The sequence below is a fragment of the Hylaeus volcanicus genome, chromosome 5, assembly GCF_026283585.1.
Source record: "Hylaeus volcanicus isolate JK05 chromosome 5, UHH_iyHylVolc1.0_haploid, whole genome shotgun sequence".
Taxonomy (NCBI): domain Eukaryota; kingdom Metazoa; phylum Arthropoda; class Insecta; order Hymenoptera; family Colletidae; genus Hylaeus; species Hylaeus volcanicus.
This window is the reverse complement of record NC_071980.1, coordinates 25,780,341-25,797,302: the sequence shown is the minus strand read 5'-3', so window position 1 is coordinate 25,797,302 and position 16,962 is coordinate 25,780,341. Positions and strand designations below refer to the sequence as shown.

The window sequence follows — 16,962 nt, the reverse complement described above, 5'->3', positions numbered from 1 at the left end:
CTGACACTGTATCAATAAGTAAGAACTAATGCATTATTTTATATTTCTCTGTAAATTACTTAAAAACTTTTCATTTTGACACAAGGCAAGCACGCATATGAATACTTTCAAAAATATTAGTGATTTCAAATGCCATTAGGGAAAATAGAATTATTCTGGGAGCACATTTCTCGAATATAATTATAATCAATGAATTCAGCAACCGTAGTTACTCAGTTGAATTATTTACTGATTATTTTTCAATCTTCTTAACGTTTTCAAGTAGAAAGTTAACACTTGCAACAAATAAATAGGCTAACGTTGAATATTATCCACCATTTTGTGCTACTCTCCGTCTTGCTCTATCCGCCATTTTGATTAATATCAACACGTTAAGTGTCCCGTTGAAACACTTAATAGATGTAACTCCTAATGGTAAACTACACACAGAAGTATTGATATTATAATAACACACGATATTTGTATCACTTACAGTCGTCAAAAACATTAAAGAAAATAATAATTCACGTGTACCTGTTAATACGTTAAACACCACGCTGGGTCCTATTAACCGTGCCTCAAATTTTTATTTATTATACTTATCTGAAGATTATTGTTCGTTACACAATCGGTATGTAACGGTAACGGTATGTAACCGTACGTACAGGCAAACAACACACTATATTTTCTGCTTGGAACGTTAAAAGTTAGAAATTTAAGAAAAGCGAAAGATACTGTTATAGAAACAAATTCAGAAATTTTAAATAACAAACGAGAAGGTTATCGGCAACTGGTGGTCAAACTTGTCATTTTCCATGTGCCGAGAATCGACGTCCAATTGTAACAGATTTCTGTACGTGATTTTAGAGATAAATATTTAATGTTACATTTGAACTTTCAATAATTATAACATTGGATAAATATCAGTCGTGTTCATAGTAGATGTGTTTGTTGTATTTTGGAAAAATCGGCACTACCGTTATTAATCTTTTTTAAAAAAAAAAAGTAATAATCTGTATTTTGATCATCCACTCATGTTTACTATGCATTTAATGTTTAGCTAACTATGTGTCTACCCACGTTGAAACAAGTAAGAGCAATACTTTTTTCGTTAAAGAAACAGATAGAGTTTTTGTTTCCGTTCTGTGATATATATATAATATTTCTTTGTTGAAAAAAATAAACAAACTCGATGAAATTAGGTAGTAAGTAGTAGATTGTATTTCAGTTTTATTATTAACTTTGACTCATATTTAGATTGTCGATCAATGTTGAACATGTAGAAACAAAGAACGAACAAGTAACAAATTCAAAATGTAGATCGAAGTGTTAGAAAATGACTGCCGTTACGATTGTATACTGCCTAAGAACCCAGTAAGATTTACATGTGACCATTTTCACATAAACATTTGATGGAATCTTTGCATGCATGAAACTTGAATCATATCCATATAATACTACAATATCTACAAGCCGATAAAAACTGAAAATAAATATACATTTACTATTACGTCACATTGTGAATATAATTAATAACAATACATATATATATATATGTATATATATCCAGTACAATGATTTATGCGTTCGCTGTGCCAATGCTACAGGATTCGAATTTTAAGTACACGTATGCCTTGTATTCACACGTTCGCAACTACATAGATATTATATTACGTATAACAGTTTCTGTTACAGCATGCTTGTACACATATGTGACATACATTTATATTGCGATACATATGAATAAGATCGTTGATGCAAAACAAACTACAGCTCGAGAATATGCGAGCTTAGTCTCATTTTAGACTTGATTATACTCGACTGTTACTATATCGAAATTTTCTGCTAATAATTCTCATTTGTTCCATTTTCTAAAAATTCAGTTTGAGAGTAGTAACGTCGACTAAAATATTTCAAATATGTTCATATTTTTATTATTTGAATTTTTATACTTCACTTACACAGAAAACTATTTACCACGATTCAGTATTAATAAAACTTTATTGCCATAATAGATATACGAATAAAGAATATAATAACTATACTGTACAGAAAATATTTCACTGAACGTAATTGGGAATTATGTTAGTATGAGTATGAATATTTCCGAATCTGCCCTTGATTCGATGATGCAGTATTAAAGAGTTACTCAACTATAACATATAGTTTAATAGTAGACTAATAATATACGTAGTATTTATATTGCCAACATACAGATAATTTATTATTGCACATAATAATCATACGCATACACCAATTTGTTAAATACGATATAGCTTCTTTCGTCTTTTGTTGGAAATATGAGAAAATGGAAGTGTATTTAGAAATTATCATAGGTAGTATAGATCTAATATGTTACTTTAGTTTATCAACAAATTGTGATAACCGTATTTTATTTTATAATTACATAGTAAACAAAGTAATAAGGTATGATATAATTACACAACATCACGGTAACAAGCATGTTACAAATAAATGTACACTTGTAACAACGACTTGTGAAATGTTTCAGCTACGTATGTTTATTACCTCAGTAAATGACAACATTAATCAGGTCATGACAGTCATAGCAGGTGATTTTAAATACATATATATATATACATACATGAGCATAGTAATTAGGCTACTCATTCTATAGAATTCTAAAATTACGTTATATTTTTTTCAACTGTTAAATAATATTTAAAATATATTTAACTAAGAATTCTTTAGAATGTCCCAGTATGCTCGCTTGTAACTATGCTACTTATGACACTTCATGTTGAATATATATTTTAACATATCACTGTTCCCATGTATTTTGTGATAAAAAGTAATATATTGTTCTTGAAACGGTATATGCTAGTAACAGCTGCGAAGACTTATCCTGTTCTGCTAATTTCCTGAAGTATCATGGACATTTGGTAAATGCATTTCACAAAAAAGGTCAATTCTCTTATTTAAGTCAGTAATGATTTACGTATACAGAAAGGCCAGACAACTTTTGCGGATTCTGTCTAATTCGTCTATTCTGGTGCTTTTATCTAAAGGTATTAAGCATTTTTAAGTATGGTATACATAAACATAAAAGTTTGTGCAAAAATGAAAAATCATAATGTAGAACACAATCTACATCATTAATACTAATTTCTTCGTAATATTAATAAGTCGTCGAATAAGTATTATATTTTAAGTATCGTGTTAGTATTAGGAAATCTGTAGACACCCTCTACAGCCCATATTGTTATATCATGTGCTTATTCAGAATTCAAGATTAAAAAGCTGAAATTTGCCTCTTAAATGTTTCGATCAATTTGAATACTTTTATCTTCACTTGAAGATACATTTTAATTTATTGCTCATTCATAGAAAATAAACAAAGCAGGTGTAATATTATAGTCCTTGGAATTTGATAATGCAAATTTTAAATGTAAAAATATCCTGTGTTAACTTGAATTTCTGAAGAAGCAGTAAATGTTAAATATACATTTATGACTTAAAAGGGTATTGAATGTATCAGGGTATTGTTTCTATGAGCATCTTAGGTACGATTTGTATTGCTGTTAACTCTAACAATTGATCTGAGTTGTGTGAAATATTTAAACTCGTCTTCCCTTGTCTGCACTCTTCGGTTCCACGTTTGTAAATATATGTGTACCTATTTGGGAAGTGACAAGTGACCATACGTTTGCGATATCAATCCGTTTGAAAATTGATCTCGGTACTATTTTTATAAGTCGATTATTCGTATTTGTAATCAAATATGTGTTAATGCTTCATATTTAATGTAGCATAATATACATTTAAATGTATAAGATAACATTAGATTATATTTTCTGGGCATCAAAATATTTGTGGGGTCTACTAATAATAAGTGTTACCAACAGTACCAAAGTATATGCAATAATGCTATGTGCTGTATGCATATAACATGTGGAATTATCTGCTTCTTGAATTAGAATTAAATCTTCTGCCATTATAATATATATTTAAATTTACAGGATTACATTAGATTATATCTCCTGGTCATCGCAATATTTGTGGGGGTTACTAACAGTAAGCATTATTAACAGTACCAAAGTACATGCAATAATGCTCTATACTGTATGCATATAACATGTGAAACTGTCTGCTTTATGAATTAGAATTAAAGCTTTTGCTGTTACAATATATATTTAAATTTATAGTATTAAATTAGATTCTATTATCTGGGTATCAAAATATTTGTGGGCTATGCTAACAGTAAGCGTTACTAACAGTACTAAAGTACATGCAATAATGCTGCGTCCTGTACGCGCGTAATATGTGAATTATCAGCTTTTAGAATTAGAGTAAAATCTTTTGCTATTATAATATACACTGAAATTTACAAGATTCGTCAGATTATATTTTCTAGGTATCGTAACATTTGAGGGGTGTACTAACAGTAAGCGTTACTAACAGTACCAAAGTACATACTGTGTATTGTATGCATATAACATGTGAAATAATTTGCTTTTAGAATTAGAATTAAATCTTTTGCTATTTTGTATGCATTGATTTATTGTAAAAAATCCAACATGTTAAATTCATCAGACTCATCGAGACTCTACTGTGGCATCCGAAGCCTTATTAACAATGGTAGCCGACAATTCTCAACAATGTCCAGCTCGCGATGAATTCCATGCTGGAAACAATAGCGAAAAAGGAACCGCGGAGGAATCCGTGAGCGAAAATCCTAAGCCTGGAAATGCAGTGGACGAAGAAGATTCCGCAAAAAACCACGGCTGGAAAGGATTTAACCTGAAGAGGCAACTTAGCAAGGTTGATCTGAAAATAAAGAGTACTTTCACGCCAACATTGGTGACGTCTCAAAATGGGGTACTTGTATGCTTTTTATCTTATTATTAGAAATATCTTATTTGTATCAAAAACAAAAGTTAAATGTTCCTATATACCTGGCGTAATTTTGAGGGACTTGGACGGCAAGCATATTAAATTTCTATCGTGCTTTCTTTAAACATTCTTTGCTTCTGTATTAATAATTCAGGTTAAAAGAAAAATAATAATACAAAGGAACGTGTGATATCCCATCAATTTTGTTTGCATTTTACACATACAAGGTGACACTTGTTTCCCCTATCAGTTATTGTTATAACTCCAATTTTAAATATATCGCAACAATTTTCGTTTGAAACGATATACATTAAAACACACATTTTACTCTTTATACACAAACAATTGGCGCCAATTTGACTTCTTGAAGCATCGACAGTCACAATAAAAAAAAAAAGGTTTTTGAAAAATGTATGCAAGAAAAAAAAACAAATATTAAGGGGATTTTCTAACTCTTTACACGTGGATTCAGGATAAAGAATATATCGTACTAGTTCTACAAGGTGTATATTAAACATTAATACTTTGTCGATATAAATAAGATATAAATTTTAGACTGAAACGTAAGATACTGCCACTTGCACAATAGCTAGCATTGTTAGATTTCTTTTTTCTTGTGTTTCTTTTCAGTTTCCTTTTCGATACAACATCTTTACATTTTAATTTATTTAGCGAAAAGGATTATTTTAAGGATAGATCCTTTCAACATAAATGCCTTGATCGGTTAGTACTTTTAAAGTAAATAAATAGAAACATAGTAATTATAGTTGCAGCGCTACATACACTATAGGAAATTCGTATAAATATATTTTTGAGACGGTATTATTTCAATGTTGTATCTTTTCATATTCTAGTATTGGTTTGTTTGATGTAAGATGTAGTTCAAGGTGAACAAAATGAGCAACATAAATTATTCGGAGAAACTTTGTATACAGAGTATTCTTGTCTAGCTTGAATACCTTAAATATCTCGTTTATTTATGATAATAGAACAAAATTACCGTACGAAAACGTTCATTTGATTTGACCATAATTTTCTTTAATTTCAAACATATTAATCTATCGTCAGAAATAAGCGAGATGTAGCAATGTCCATCGAGTTGAGACTCGGTGGAAAATAATAGCTTTTCTTTCGCGAGTTGCACTAAATTATTTCATGTGGTCGTGTTTATATAAATAGACAATCTAATTTCGTAGATATTCATGTTGTAACAGTAATGGAACAAAATGAATCGTGCACAATTCAGTAATGTAACATAAGACATAAACTATCGTGCATGTATTACTTATTAATAAAGGGAAAGAAACTTTTTGGACAACCTGATATTTGTACGAGCGGAACTCGCACGTCCGTGAAGTAGCAGGGATAACTTCGTCTCAACCTGAAGGATATTATTGCATTCAACACACTCAAGTTCGACGGAACACTCTGTATAACATGTATCCAATACGTAGTATTTCTCTTGTTACTTATGCTTGGTTTGTTCTTCACGTGTTAGATCGCTTAATTGTCTTGAACACTGTACAAGCTAGTACATGTATTGATGCTTGAAAGATGCCTGAAAGAGTCTAAATAGTCCAAGTTGTGCGTAACTGTTAGTGAAATGTTTTAGGACTCTTTCAAACGAGAGCACGTGAGCGATTGTAACTAACTTGTTACTGTTGCCACTGACGATAAACAACAAACAACTAAACAGTAGCATGTAACATCGTACACGACATTCGCATATAGAAAATGAATCTTGAAAATACAAAAGTGACTACAGTTCAAAAAGTATATAACCATGAAGTCGTTCGTACACATTTTCTTGATTGTTTCGTATTCTACAGCTGATTAATTATTCGATTTGATTTAGTAAAAACAAACAAAAAAATTAATTCGTTGCTTCTGAATAGTACACATGCTTGCAGGGTAATTTTGTAATAATTATTCTTAAAATATTGTATCAGTTTGAGATCCAGTTACACGCTTTCTCTTCTATAAATAATTCAATTAAATTCTGTTTTAACGTTACGTTAATTAAGCTAAACTCATTTCTGGCCACAACAATCTGCTTTATGCTTCGTTTTGTTTCGTTCAACTGCCACAGCTCGGCGAAATTAATCCGTGGAATTACGTGTACGTTTAATCCTGATCAATCGCTTTGAGTTTTGAACATTTGAGCTTTCTATATCGCAAAAGTGACCTTAAATCTCTAAAATGAAAAGTCTGTACAAGTACCCCATTGTTAACAGGTAGGCACTGATAGTAGCGGTCAGAAAGCTTCCGTATTTTACTGTAATGTCAACGAATCCGCGAATTCGTTATCTCCAGTCGAAAGTGTCGAAGACGAGTCTTCGCTGTCGTCCGAAGGTTCGATATCAGGCCGTGAAAGTCCATTGAACGATGATAAGAAAAGGCATAGTCAGGATGTAAAGAGCCCGATGATCGAAGGAGACGTTAATAGACAGTTACGATCCCATAACGACAACGTGATCGGAAAATCGGATGCTGTGCGACCCATTAATTTAACCCTGTCCGAGAACGAATTGAAACCGCCACGGCTGAAGAAAATTGTGAAGATGAAACAAGTGAAAAGAGAGGGTCGTTTGTTGTCAGTGCCAAATTTAAAGTTTGCGAAAAACGATCCAACGGTTTGTGACCTAAGGTGCGAAGAGAACACGGCCCCCGAATCCTTCACCTGCAATCTGATAAGAAGATTCAGTAAGTGTTCAAAATTAGAGTAGAGGAGAGTCTGTGTTGTCCGTGTGCATTTAGATACGTGATACGTGTTAGAGTTTAATGTAACATACGAATACGAGTATATGTATGCGTGCGAGTCCGTGTGAGTAATATGATGGTGTATTAACCAGTTTTCTTCTAATCGCAAACGTCATTGCGTAGAGATTGGCTCATTACGTGGAAAAGTGATGCCTCTGTGTCGATGAGAACGTGTACTTGTTTTACGAAATATAGATTAATTATGGTTGATATTAATTGCGGCTTTTGTACGTAAACTGTGTCCTTTGGATGACATACTTCGATATTTTGCCAGCATTGCTAGCTTCTTTAGGGGTCAAATGACACATTGGGTGTACTTCGTAATTTTTTTTTCACAGAAAAAATTTACCTAATTTTTCGTTTAACTTTGAGAATATTTTAGGTACGTTGTAAAGCCACGATCGATCGTGCCATGAGCTTAATGATTGTTAGTCAAGGAGCCATGACACGAGCACGAGTACCTTACAAAAACCAAAATTATACAATGTACGATATCAATGTGTCTTTTAATCCCTGAAAAAGCTATCTCTTGTATTGGCGAAATATCAAAGTATTTTAGCAGAAAGAAACGATTTACATCCAGAAACCTCGGTTAATATTAACCATAAAGAATTGGGCTGTGAAAGCCTCAAATATCTTAGATTAATTATAGTAAAAGCTCGGCTACATTTCGACTGTGCTTCAATTTTTCTTGATTTAAAAAGAGATTGCCTAGGATGCTCGTAGATTCATGTAAATTAACTTCTAGAGGTAATATCAACTGACAGTGTCTAATAATCTAAGCTTGCGCAGTAAGATATCATCGGTATCAAAGGTTTATGTGAAACATAATTAATCTTGCTTTCTAAGGTACATTGTATAATGATTTATCGCGCTCACAAACTTGCTTCACGTATCATACATTTTTTTTTTATCCCCCAAGTTCTCTTGCACATAATACGTTTTAGAGCGACGTGGTAGAATTAGCTGAAATGAGATATGCTGTAGCCGTCAGCGACACGTGAACGTATCGTGAAGGATTTTTATACATTTTGAAAATTGTTGATTTTATCCCCAGTTATCTGAGAAGTCGTGGAAATTTTTTTTTTTTTTTAAACAAATTTGTGTTTATACTAGATACTTGGATACATTCGACCACAAAATAAGAATTTGTTATGAAACCAATTGTCCTGCAGTTGGTTAAAAAAATTGTCATTTTCTAGTAGCAGAAGCAATTTAAATATCTTAATTTTTGTTTAACAAACCATGTGAAAAGTCTACGACTCCAACGTATTCAACTTTCAGCCGAATAAAACATGTTACTCTAAAAAGTGTTCGATTTGACATGGAATTATTCTATCGTATACTTGGTTAGACCAATACTGTACGTAATACAACCTCGTGCATTTCGTAAATACGAACAAAAAAATAAACATGACGATCGATCAAAATTGTATACGTTTAAAAATGAACGATATTCTTTATCGAATGTTATTCACAACTCACATAAATCTGAGAATAGACACGAGATACAGGAGCTTGCAATACTATAGCCAACCGCAGTACTAAACCCCGAAGCTTTTATTTTTATTGATTAGAATAATTCATAGAACTTTTGCATGACTGATATTAACCATTTTACCACGTAGGAATATCGTTACCTGTTTTTTCTTATGTGCCACTGTACCTACATGGTTTAAGAAATTAGAGCTCTTCCCTGTTTCCGCGGAGCATGTGCCATCTATTTTTCTTCTTCTTTATTTTTCTTTTAAATGAGTGACAAAATATGACTATTAAGTACAGAATTATACAAATGAATATTCATTCGGATCCAACGATTAGTCTTCGAGACGAATCGCATTTCTTTCGCATTCTCTTTTCTCATTCTCATCTTTTCCATGAATAACAATGACACAGGTTTCGAAACTTCTGTGTACAACATTTACGTTTCATAAAGTGTAATAATAGTAACGATTAAACCAAATTTGTTCCATAGTGAGACCAACGAAGCATAAAACGAATCAGAACGACATTTTAAAAGTTTTTCATAACGTAAATCATCAAAATCACTTGGTAATTTATAAAATTTCCATATGTTACATAATAAATAATTACTCGTTGATCGCGTTGTCGTTCGAAACGCGTTAAGGGAAAACGTTAAAATGAAAGGATGTTGAAGACATCTTTCCACGATAGGTGGACGAAAGTATACGTTCGTTACCTCAAAACGTTATGGATTTTCAGAAATACGTAGCACAACGGCGTTATGTAGCGAACCTGGAACAATGAGAGGAAAAAGAATTTATTAATTAGACTAACTCGACGAAGGTTATGTGGAATACATTACTCGATTTTTCTTATTGGTGGTAAATGTAGAGTCTAATATAAGAGTCAGTCAATCACTTTTACGAACACCGTTTGTTTAAACGCCAATCAATTCTGTGTCAGCACGAAATAACATTTCGAAGAATTAAAAAAAAAAAAAGAAAGAAAAGAAAAGACGTAGGAAATTAGGAAATGTTCAGAGAATTTTTTCGGAAGAGTGCAGACTCATTATTGTTAAGTACGCTATTTAAATGGATTTTCATGTTGTACTCAGAGGGTGCCTACACTTTCTATGGCGTTAAAGTCCAACATCCAGAAACTGAAGTTTCGGAAAGTATAGATTGGAGATTTTGTAAATATTAAATCGGAGAAGTGTCGTAATAAGGTGCAGAATTAATACGTTTACGTCTACGTGTATCGCTGTGCCCACTTTTGAGGTCCGATGGCAATAGATTGCGTGTACAGAATTTAAACAGCAAGCCGATGAGAAGCGTGGTATATATTCTTTTTATACAAAAGTGAGAGAATATTAAAATGTATTTCTTGTACTGTATCATACAACGATATCCCTTTTGTAATGTGATATTTCATCGGTGCATATGGACATACAGCTTGTACCCTACATGCCTTGTTCGTTACTAGAAGATGCTTGTATGTATAATAGCATCTGTACATTCATATTAGGTACACCTATGAATATTTGGAATGCGTAGTCAACGTACATTGAAACTATATACAGGGTGTATCCTGTGTGAAATCTTGCAAGCCCTTTTCTCAGAGATCAACGAGGACATCGACTTCATTTTTCACGCGATTAAATAGTACAGAGGGCTAATTTCAGGGAGTGTTAGAAAGATGTGGAAGATCCTCTCAATTTTTTTTGTGTGGAAGGCTGTATTAATTTTTTGTTATTCGAATAGCTCTTATGAAACTAAATGGCAATTGCTTGAACCGTTTTTTAAAGTTATGCACAGTTACGGAATTATGGCGACAAAAGTCTGCTGAATGGAAAGTTCGGGGAAGCCCTTCTCATACTATTTGACACGCAGTTATCTATATTATACAGATATCCGTGACCTGACTATGGAACTATACTCTATACTATACAGTATCGTTTTGTTTTTATAAATGAATCCTAAAAAGAATTAAAAACCAAACTTGAACGAAGAATGGAAGGTTGAGGTCCCTCTCATCTACACGAGGAGAACCTATTTGACGCATGCGCGAGAAAATTCACTCCCTTATTGTACATGCTTTTCACTGCCACTTTTTAGCAATCTAGATATAGCATAGATATCTGTGGGTACACCTCTGTGGCACATAACTTAGGTACAAAGCTACAGTGGGTGTAGAAAGTATTCGTACACCGATCAATTTCCAAAGATATTATACAAAATTGTAATTTATTAACTTATTTTTTATAAACAATGACATTTTACAGAAGAGTAAAACATATTCTCGGAAATCTCTAAAATAGATAGATTACAAAAAAAAAAGAATAGCTATTTATGTAAGTTGCGAAATTAACAAGAAAAAAACAATTAATCGATAGAAATGTCGAGGCGATAAATATTCGCGCAACTGTTTAAAAGTACTTTACTGGAAATATGATGTTTTCTAATTCGCACGGAGCAATAAACTAATGTGTTTACGTTACAAACTCTACCGTAAATGGTTCGTCATAAGAATCGTACAAATACTTATTGCTTCTATACTTTTACCCACTTTTCGCATTTTTTTTTTTTTTTTTTGTTCATTTCACAAATTACATTAACTAGCAAATGTTGTTTGGACTATTATCTATCTCAGAGACTTCCGAGAATATGTAAAATATCATTGATTATAAAAAAAGAAGTTAAGAAACTACAATTTCTCACAAAAGTTTTTTTGGGAAATTGATCGGTGTACGAATACATTCTACACCCGCTGTATTTACATCCACTACTATCAACTTTACACGCCTTAGGTGGAGTGGACCTCGTTATCCCGCTGCCGTATCGTTACTTGCTGGATCTTCGCTACTGGCTTAGGCAAACCGAAAATTCGTATTTTTACCTGGCCGATATCGAAGATGCGTGCGGGTAGGGGTGTCGACCTTCCACGCGCCAACTATCCAAGTAATGATACCAGTTTTCAACCGATCCTCAGTAAGGAGAGATCCGCAGCTCTCCCTCCCCTCGTTCCGTAACGTAATAATAAAATACGGAGAACAGAAAACGGTTCAAGTATATGTTACTCAGTTTTCTCAGAGCCATCCAAATAACAGAAAATTAATACCACCTTCCGTTAAACAAAAATTTAAGGGCCGCCTGTACTCTTTAACTGTAGGAAAAGCGCAGCCGATGATTTCATTAGTTTCTGAGAGAAACGCTTGTAACGCTTCATACGGAACACCCCGTGTATTCGCACTTGTTCTTAACACCCATATATGTGAATTTCATTTGAATTTTTGTAGACTACTCCCATTCTTTGTAATTTGCTTCCCTCGTTTGGAATATTCCTTCTTCGAATGTATCACGAGAGATTACAAATTCGATATGTCCTTCAATTTTGAAAAAAAAAAAAAAAACAAGAAACGTACACAATCGATAAGTTATCCTTGAGCATAATCAATCTATTAATTGAATATGAAGAGATTTTACTTTAACGCTTTTTCAGGTTCAAATCAGTTTTGCGGTCTTCCCCGACAGCAAGGTTGATTCAGGTAAAGACAAGGTTTTTCATATTTTGACAGTTGTTTTATCACCGAGAGAAAAGTATATTTGTTGCAAGACTTTACATAGTAATCTAGGTAATGTTAAGTATTCGTATCCGTTCCTTTAAGTATGTTGTAAGCGACTTGAGAATCGATATAGGTCCGTTGCAGATAATTAGTGACACCGTTGACGCCTATGGCTGCCCCATACACGCACACGTACTGTATACAATGTGGTTCGCATAATCTGTTTGCGTTCAGGCATTGAAAACTAAGGAAACGTTAAATGTAGTTTTCGTGGGATTAGTTTGTGTTCGAGTCGATGAACTATTTACGCGATGACTATGCACCAAAGTTTAATACACACGTTGTGATGAATTAATAACCGTGGTTTTTTATTTATCGCACTTGGAATGAGTCGTAGACTCCTAACCGATTGGAAAAGATAAGACTTTGCTTAGAAGAACAATGTTGTATATTGAGTGCTGTTGGAAATTGGTTTAAAAATTCTAAAACGAAACTAAACCTGTGAAAATCAAATTTGTCTACTGCTTAGTTTTTGAAAGCTGAACGTAAGCACGATAAACGGGTCACTCTGTATATTGGGAGTTCTAAAATTGCTGGCCCAAACTCTGAATGGGTATACTATTCATCAAAATCTAAATAAAGGGTTTGCAAACATAGATCTAGAAATCAACGGTATATGATTTATTTCCTTTTTCAAGATTCATGGTCGTCCAAGAACTTCTCTTTTATTTCTCGATAAACATCGGGAATATTGTTTTGTGTATATCAGCAACTATAGGAGGAACATAAGCCATTTGCAAGATAACATAGAAAAGTCTTACTCGGTTGTTTTGACTTCAAATATTCACACCGTACAAATTCAACGACATGCGATGAATGCGATGAGTAATTTATGATAGATTGATCTTCAAATAGGCTTAAATAACAAAAAAACACGTTCATAAGGGAGAAAAGGAAATTTGATTTTACAATGTATTCAAAGGTATTAAGTTTCTTTTTTTTCTTCCATATAAATGTGATTTTTAACACTTTTATGTTTATTTTGACGAATACTATAGCGTGGGCCATCAGTTTTAAAACACTCTAACAAATACAGGATAGACTACGTAAACGGGATCATTAAAATACCTCCGGTATTTATGGCTATACAAGTAGACTGTTTAGGCTGTTTTACTTGTATGTACACATACAAGGTAAATTGCATAACTTGATTATTCTCGATTATTTCCAGTGTGATTAGACCGATTGAAATTTATTTTGTCTTGAATAATATGCTTGAGGTATGCTCACGAACTGGTTATACATTTACTAAGGCGAACTTTTTTCCAATTGACATCGTTACTTTAAGCTTTTCGAATACAATCATCCTCATCAACAACGGTCAAAAATCACAATTCATGAGAATATACAAATTATAAACCCCGTTAAACCACTCGAACAGGATTCAAAGCATACAGAGAGAATGCTGTGTAAAACTACAGAAAATAAAAGACAACACTTCAGTGAAACGAGGAGAGTTCCTCTCAACAGATCACTGATCCATATATCATATATCAATAATGACTAATATTAATTGTATAAGTGCAAATTATATTATAGCATCGTAGTGTTTCTCTTGAACATTTCCTTCCACTGTATTTTTAGCTTTGATGGTGAACAAAATGAATTTGTGATATACGCTGAATTCGTATTTGTGCCTGCCAAGGGACAAACAAAATACAAAGTTCTATTTAAGAAACCGAAAGTTATCCTAATAATTTCAAAGTACCGAAAACAAATTGCTCAAGATAGAAAAGTTCCAATTGAGTCACTCGTACTGGAAATAACTGAATTTCCCATTTAAATGGGAACACCTAAATAACTTTGATATTTATGACTATATGAATAAAGTTGAATTGTTCCAAAGGATAAATATAGTAGGTAATAAAGGAAAAGTGTTCCCAAGGTAATCATTTTTTGTGATTAGAGAATGGTTGATACTTTTGTAAATGGAATCTGCTATATTTTGTTCTATAACAAAACTTCGATTATTGCAACCTGGATTATTATATGATAGTCGTGGTCATTGCACCGTGCTGACGAATAGAGAAGACAATTACTTAGTGACGAGTAAAGAAAGAGAAAACTAACTGACGACAGTGACAATAAGTACGAATATACCATTCTGATCACATAATTGCAGAATTTACGTATGATTAATACATACCAAAGCTGTGATACATGTTTAAAATAATAATGATTAATACAATATTATAACTCCCTAATAATAATTCTTCACTTGGTAATTTTTAGTGTTAAAAATTTCCTCTGGTAAACAGGATTAATAATAACTACATCGATATTCAATTTGTTATCATTCTTAAGTTTGTCCCTTCGAACAATTCAACTCTTTCCAAAACAATCATCTCCATATATCCATAAGTAACGGAAATATTTAGGTATCCCCACTTAAATATTTTACCCTGTATATGTATACATGTATGTATGTATATACAATAATTTTGATTCTTGTATGTGTTTAAAATGCAGTATTGTATCATAGGAACCGTTATCCTGACACCTTTCTCTCGGTATAACATTGCTTTCAAAGCTTGTGGACATTTTTTTAATGATTTGCACGCAATAGCAATAGTAATAATAATAACACGGATGGTCACGGCATCGTCAATGACTACAGGACGTGAAGTTACACTTATAAATTCATTTCTTCTTTCTTTTCGATATGACAACCATCTACAGTATTTATATATTCTTGAGATTATTGTAATTAAACGATTACGTATTTTTAATGGCTGACAGAGCGCTTTATCACTTATGTTCCTCAAACTTTTTTTGCCGACATTGACTGACTGCTATAAGAGACTCTGCATAATATATGCTAATATTCCACATAGCAACAACATTTTATAAATATATGCATTTAGCGACGTAACAATATTTTTGGCGATTGACCGGTTCATCTTTCTTTCTGTTACACGAGACACTTCTTAATTCTACCTTGATGCAGACAGCAACGACTATACGTTTAACCGTTCACTTGGTCAATTAATTATAATTACTATTGCAGTTCCCCGATAATTATGATATATTTATAGGAGGGTAATTAATTTTATCGGAAATCTATTACATAATGGATCATAATTGCAAGATTTATAATTGAACAGACCGTCGAATATAATTGTTTTAGTTCGGATAAGTTCACTCTCCTGGATCAGTATCGATATTTTTCAAAAAAAAAAAAAAAAACTACATAACAACATCTAATAAACAGATGAACGTACGATCTGAAGAAAGTATCAAAGGGAGATGCTAAAAAAAATGGTCAAAATTTGAATAGCCCCTACACTTAACATTTCAAGCACGTCATTATTTAGATTTGAAAATATTATAAACCTACAATTAAATACCGCAAATATGATGGGATAGTTATTAAAGAAGCAGTTGAAGTAGAAAATGCACAGAACCAACTACTGGAAATCGTTGATTTCGACTGATCGTAACGACGAAACAAATGGGTGAACGCCATTTCGTAGATATAAAACAAAAAAAAAAAAGCTTACAACATGATACGCAGAAAAGGAACTCTAAACATTTGATAAGCCGTGTCCAACAAAATTTCACGCAATAGTAATATTACAAGGAAAAATATCACGAAAAGCACCACCGACCAAAATATCTTACGATAAATCAGAACAAGTATATATTAATTACTTTCTCTCGACTTGGCAAGTATCGAAGGACAAAAATTCATGATCACGTTTTTGCTGAATTTCTTTTACACTATTGCATGACAACTTCTTAAACAATCACATTGAATTTTTGTTTAAATTGTTCGTGTATTACGTACGATAGGAGAAATTGGACGAAAACACGACTTTCGATATTTGTTCTTCGATATTCCCTTCGTCGAGATACAGACTTGAAATTTGGGTACCGATTGTCTCTTTACAATAGGGCTGTCAATAAACTATCGAGTGACTCGTTTCAAATTAACTTGGCTTTGGGGTACTTTTGATCCCTTAAACACCGACTTGTTATAGACATTAAAACTGTCTGAGTAGATTTGATTTCATGACTCTTATCGAGGACTGATTGTACATGTTACATTTGCCACGTATCTATACAATTATCTACCATAAAAAAAAAAAAAATATCTAAAAGCTCACTACTTTAAGATACGTCCAAGTAATAAGACTATCTAGTCTATCCTTTACTTGTGACACAAATTTCGGAGCCCCTGCGTTTGATTTTGTTTAGGGTAACGTGACCCTCAAAATTGAGTATTGTTTGAACAAGCAGACATTAAAGCGTCAAGAAAATCGTATCATTTCGCTCATCCTTCG

The 16,962-nt window shown here is 32.7% G+C and overlaps 1 protein-coding gene across 8 annotated transcripts in view; it reads left to right on the top strand.

Annotated features, from left to right (window-relative positions):
- Positions 1-16,962, top strand: part of LOC128876612 (syntaxin-binding protein 5) — a 42,463-nt gene that overhangs the window by 11,311 nt on the left and 14,190 nt on the right. For 2 of the 8 annotated variants that reach the window (XM_054123106.1, XM_054123104.1), the window contains exons 12-13: positions 4,534-4,818; positions 7,068-7,538. The exons of 2 other annotated variants lie outside the window; for them this stretch is intronic. In XM_054123106.1, coding sequence (XP_053979081.1) covers positions 4,534-4,818; positions 7,068-7,538 — 756 coding nt within the window. Of the gene's footprint in view, positions 1-1,039; positions 1,070-4,533; positions 4,819-7,067; positions 7,539-12,555; positions 12,604-16,962 lie in introns of all 8 variants that reach the window. 4 more of the 8 variants (XM_054123105.1, XM_054123110.1, XM_054123112.1 and 1 more) reach the window with 4 other exon arrangements.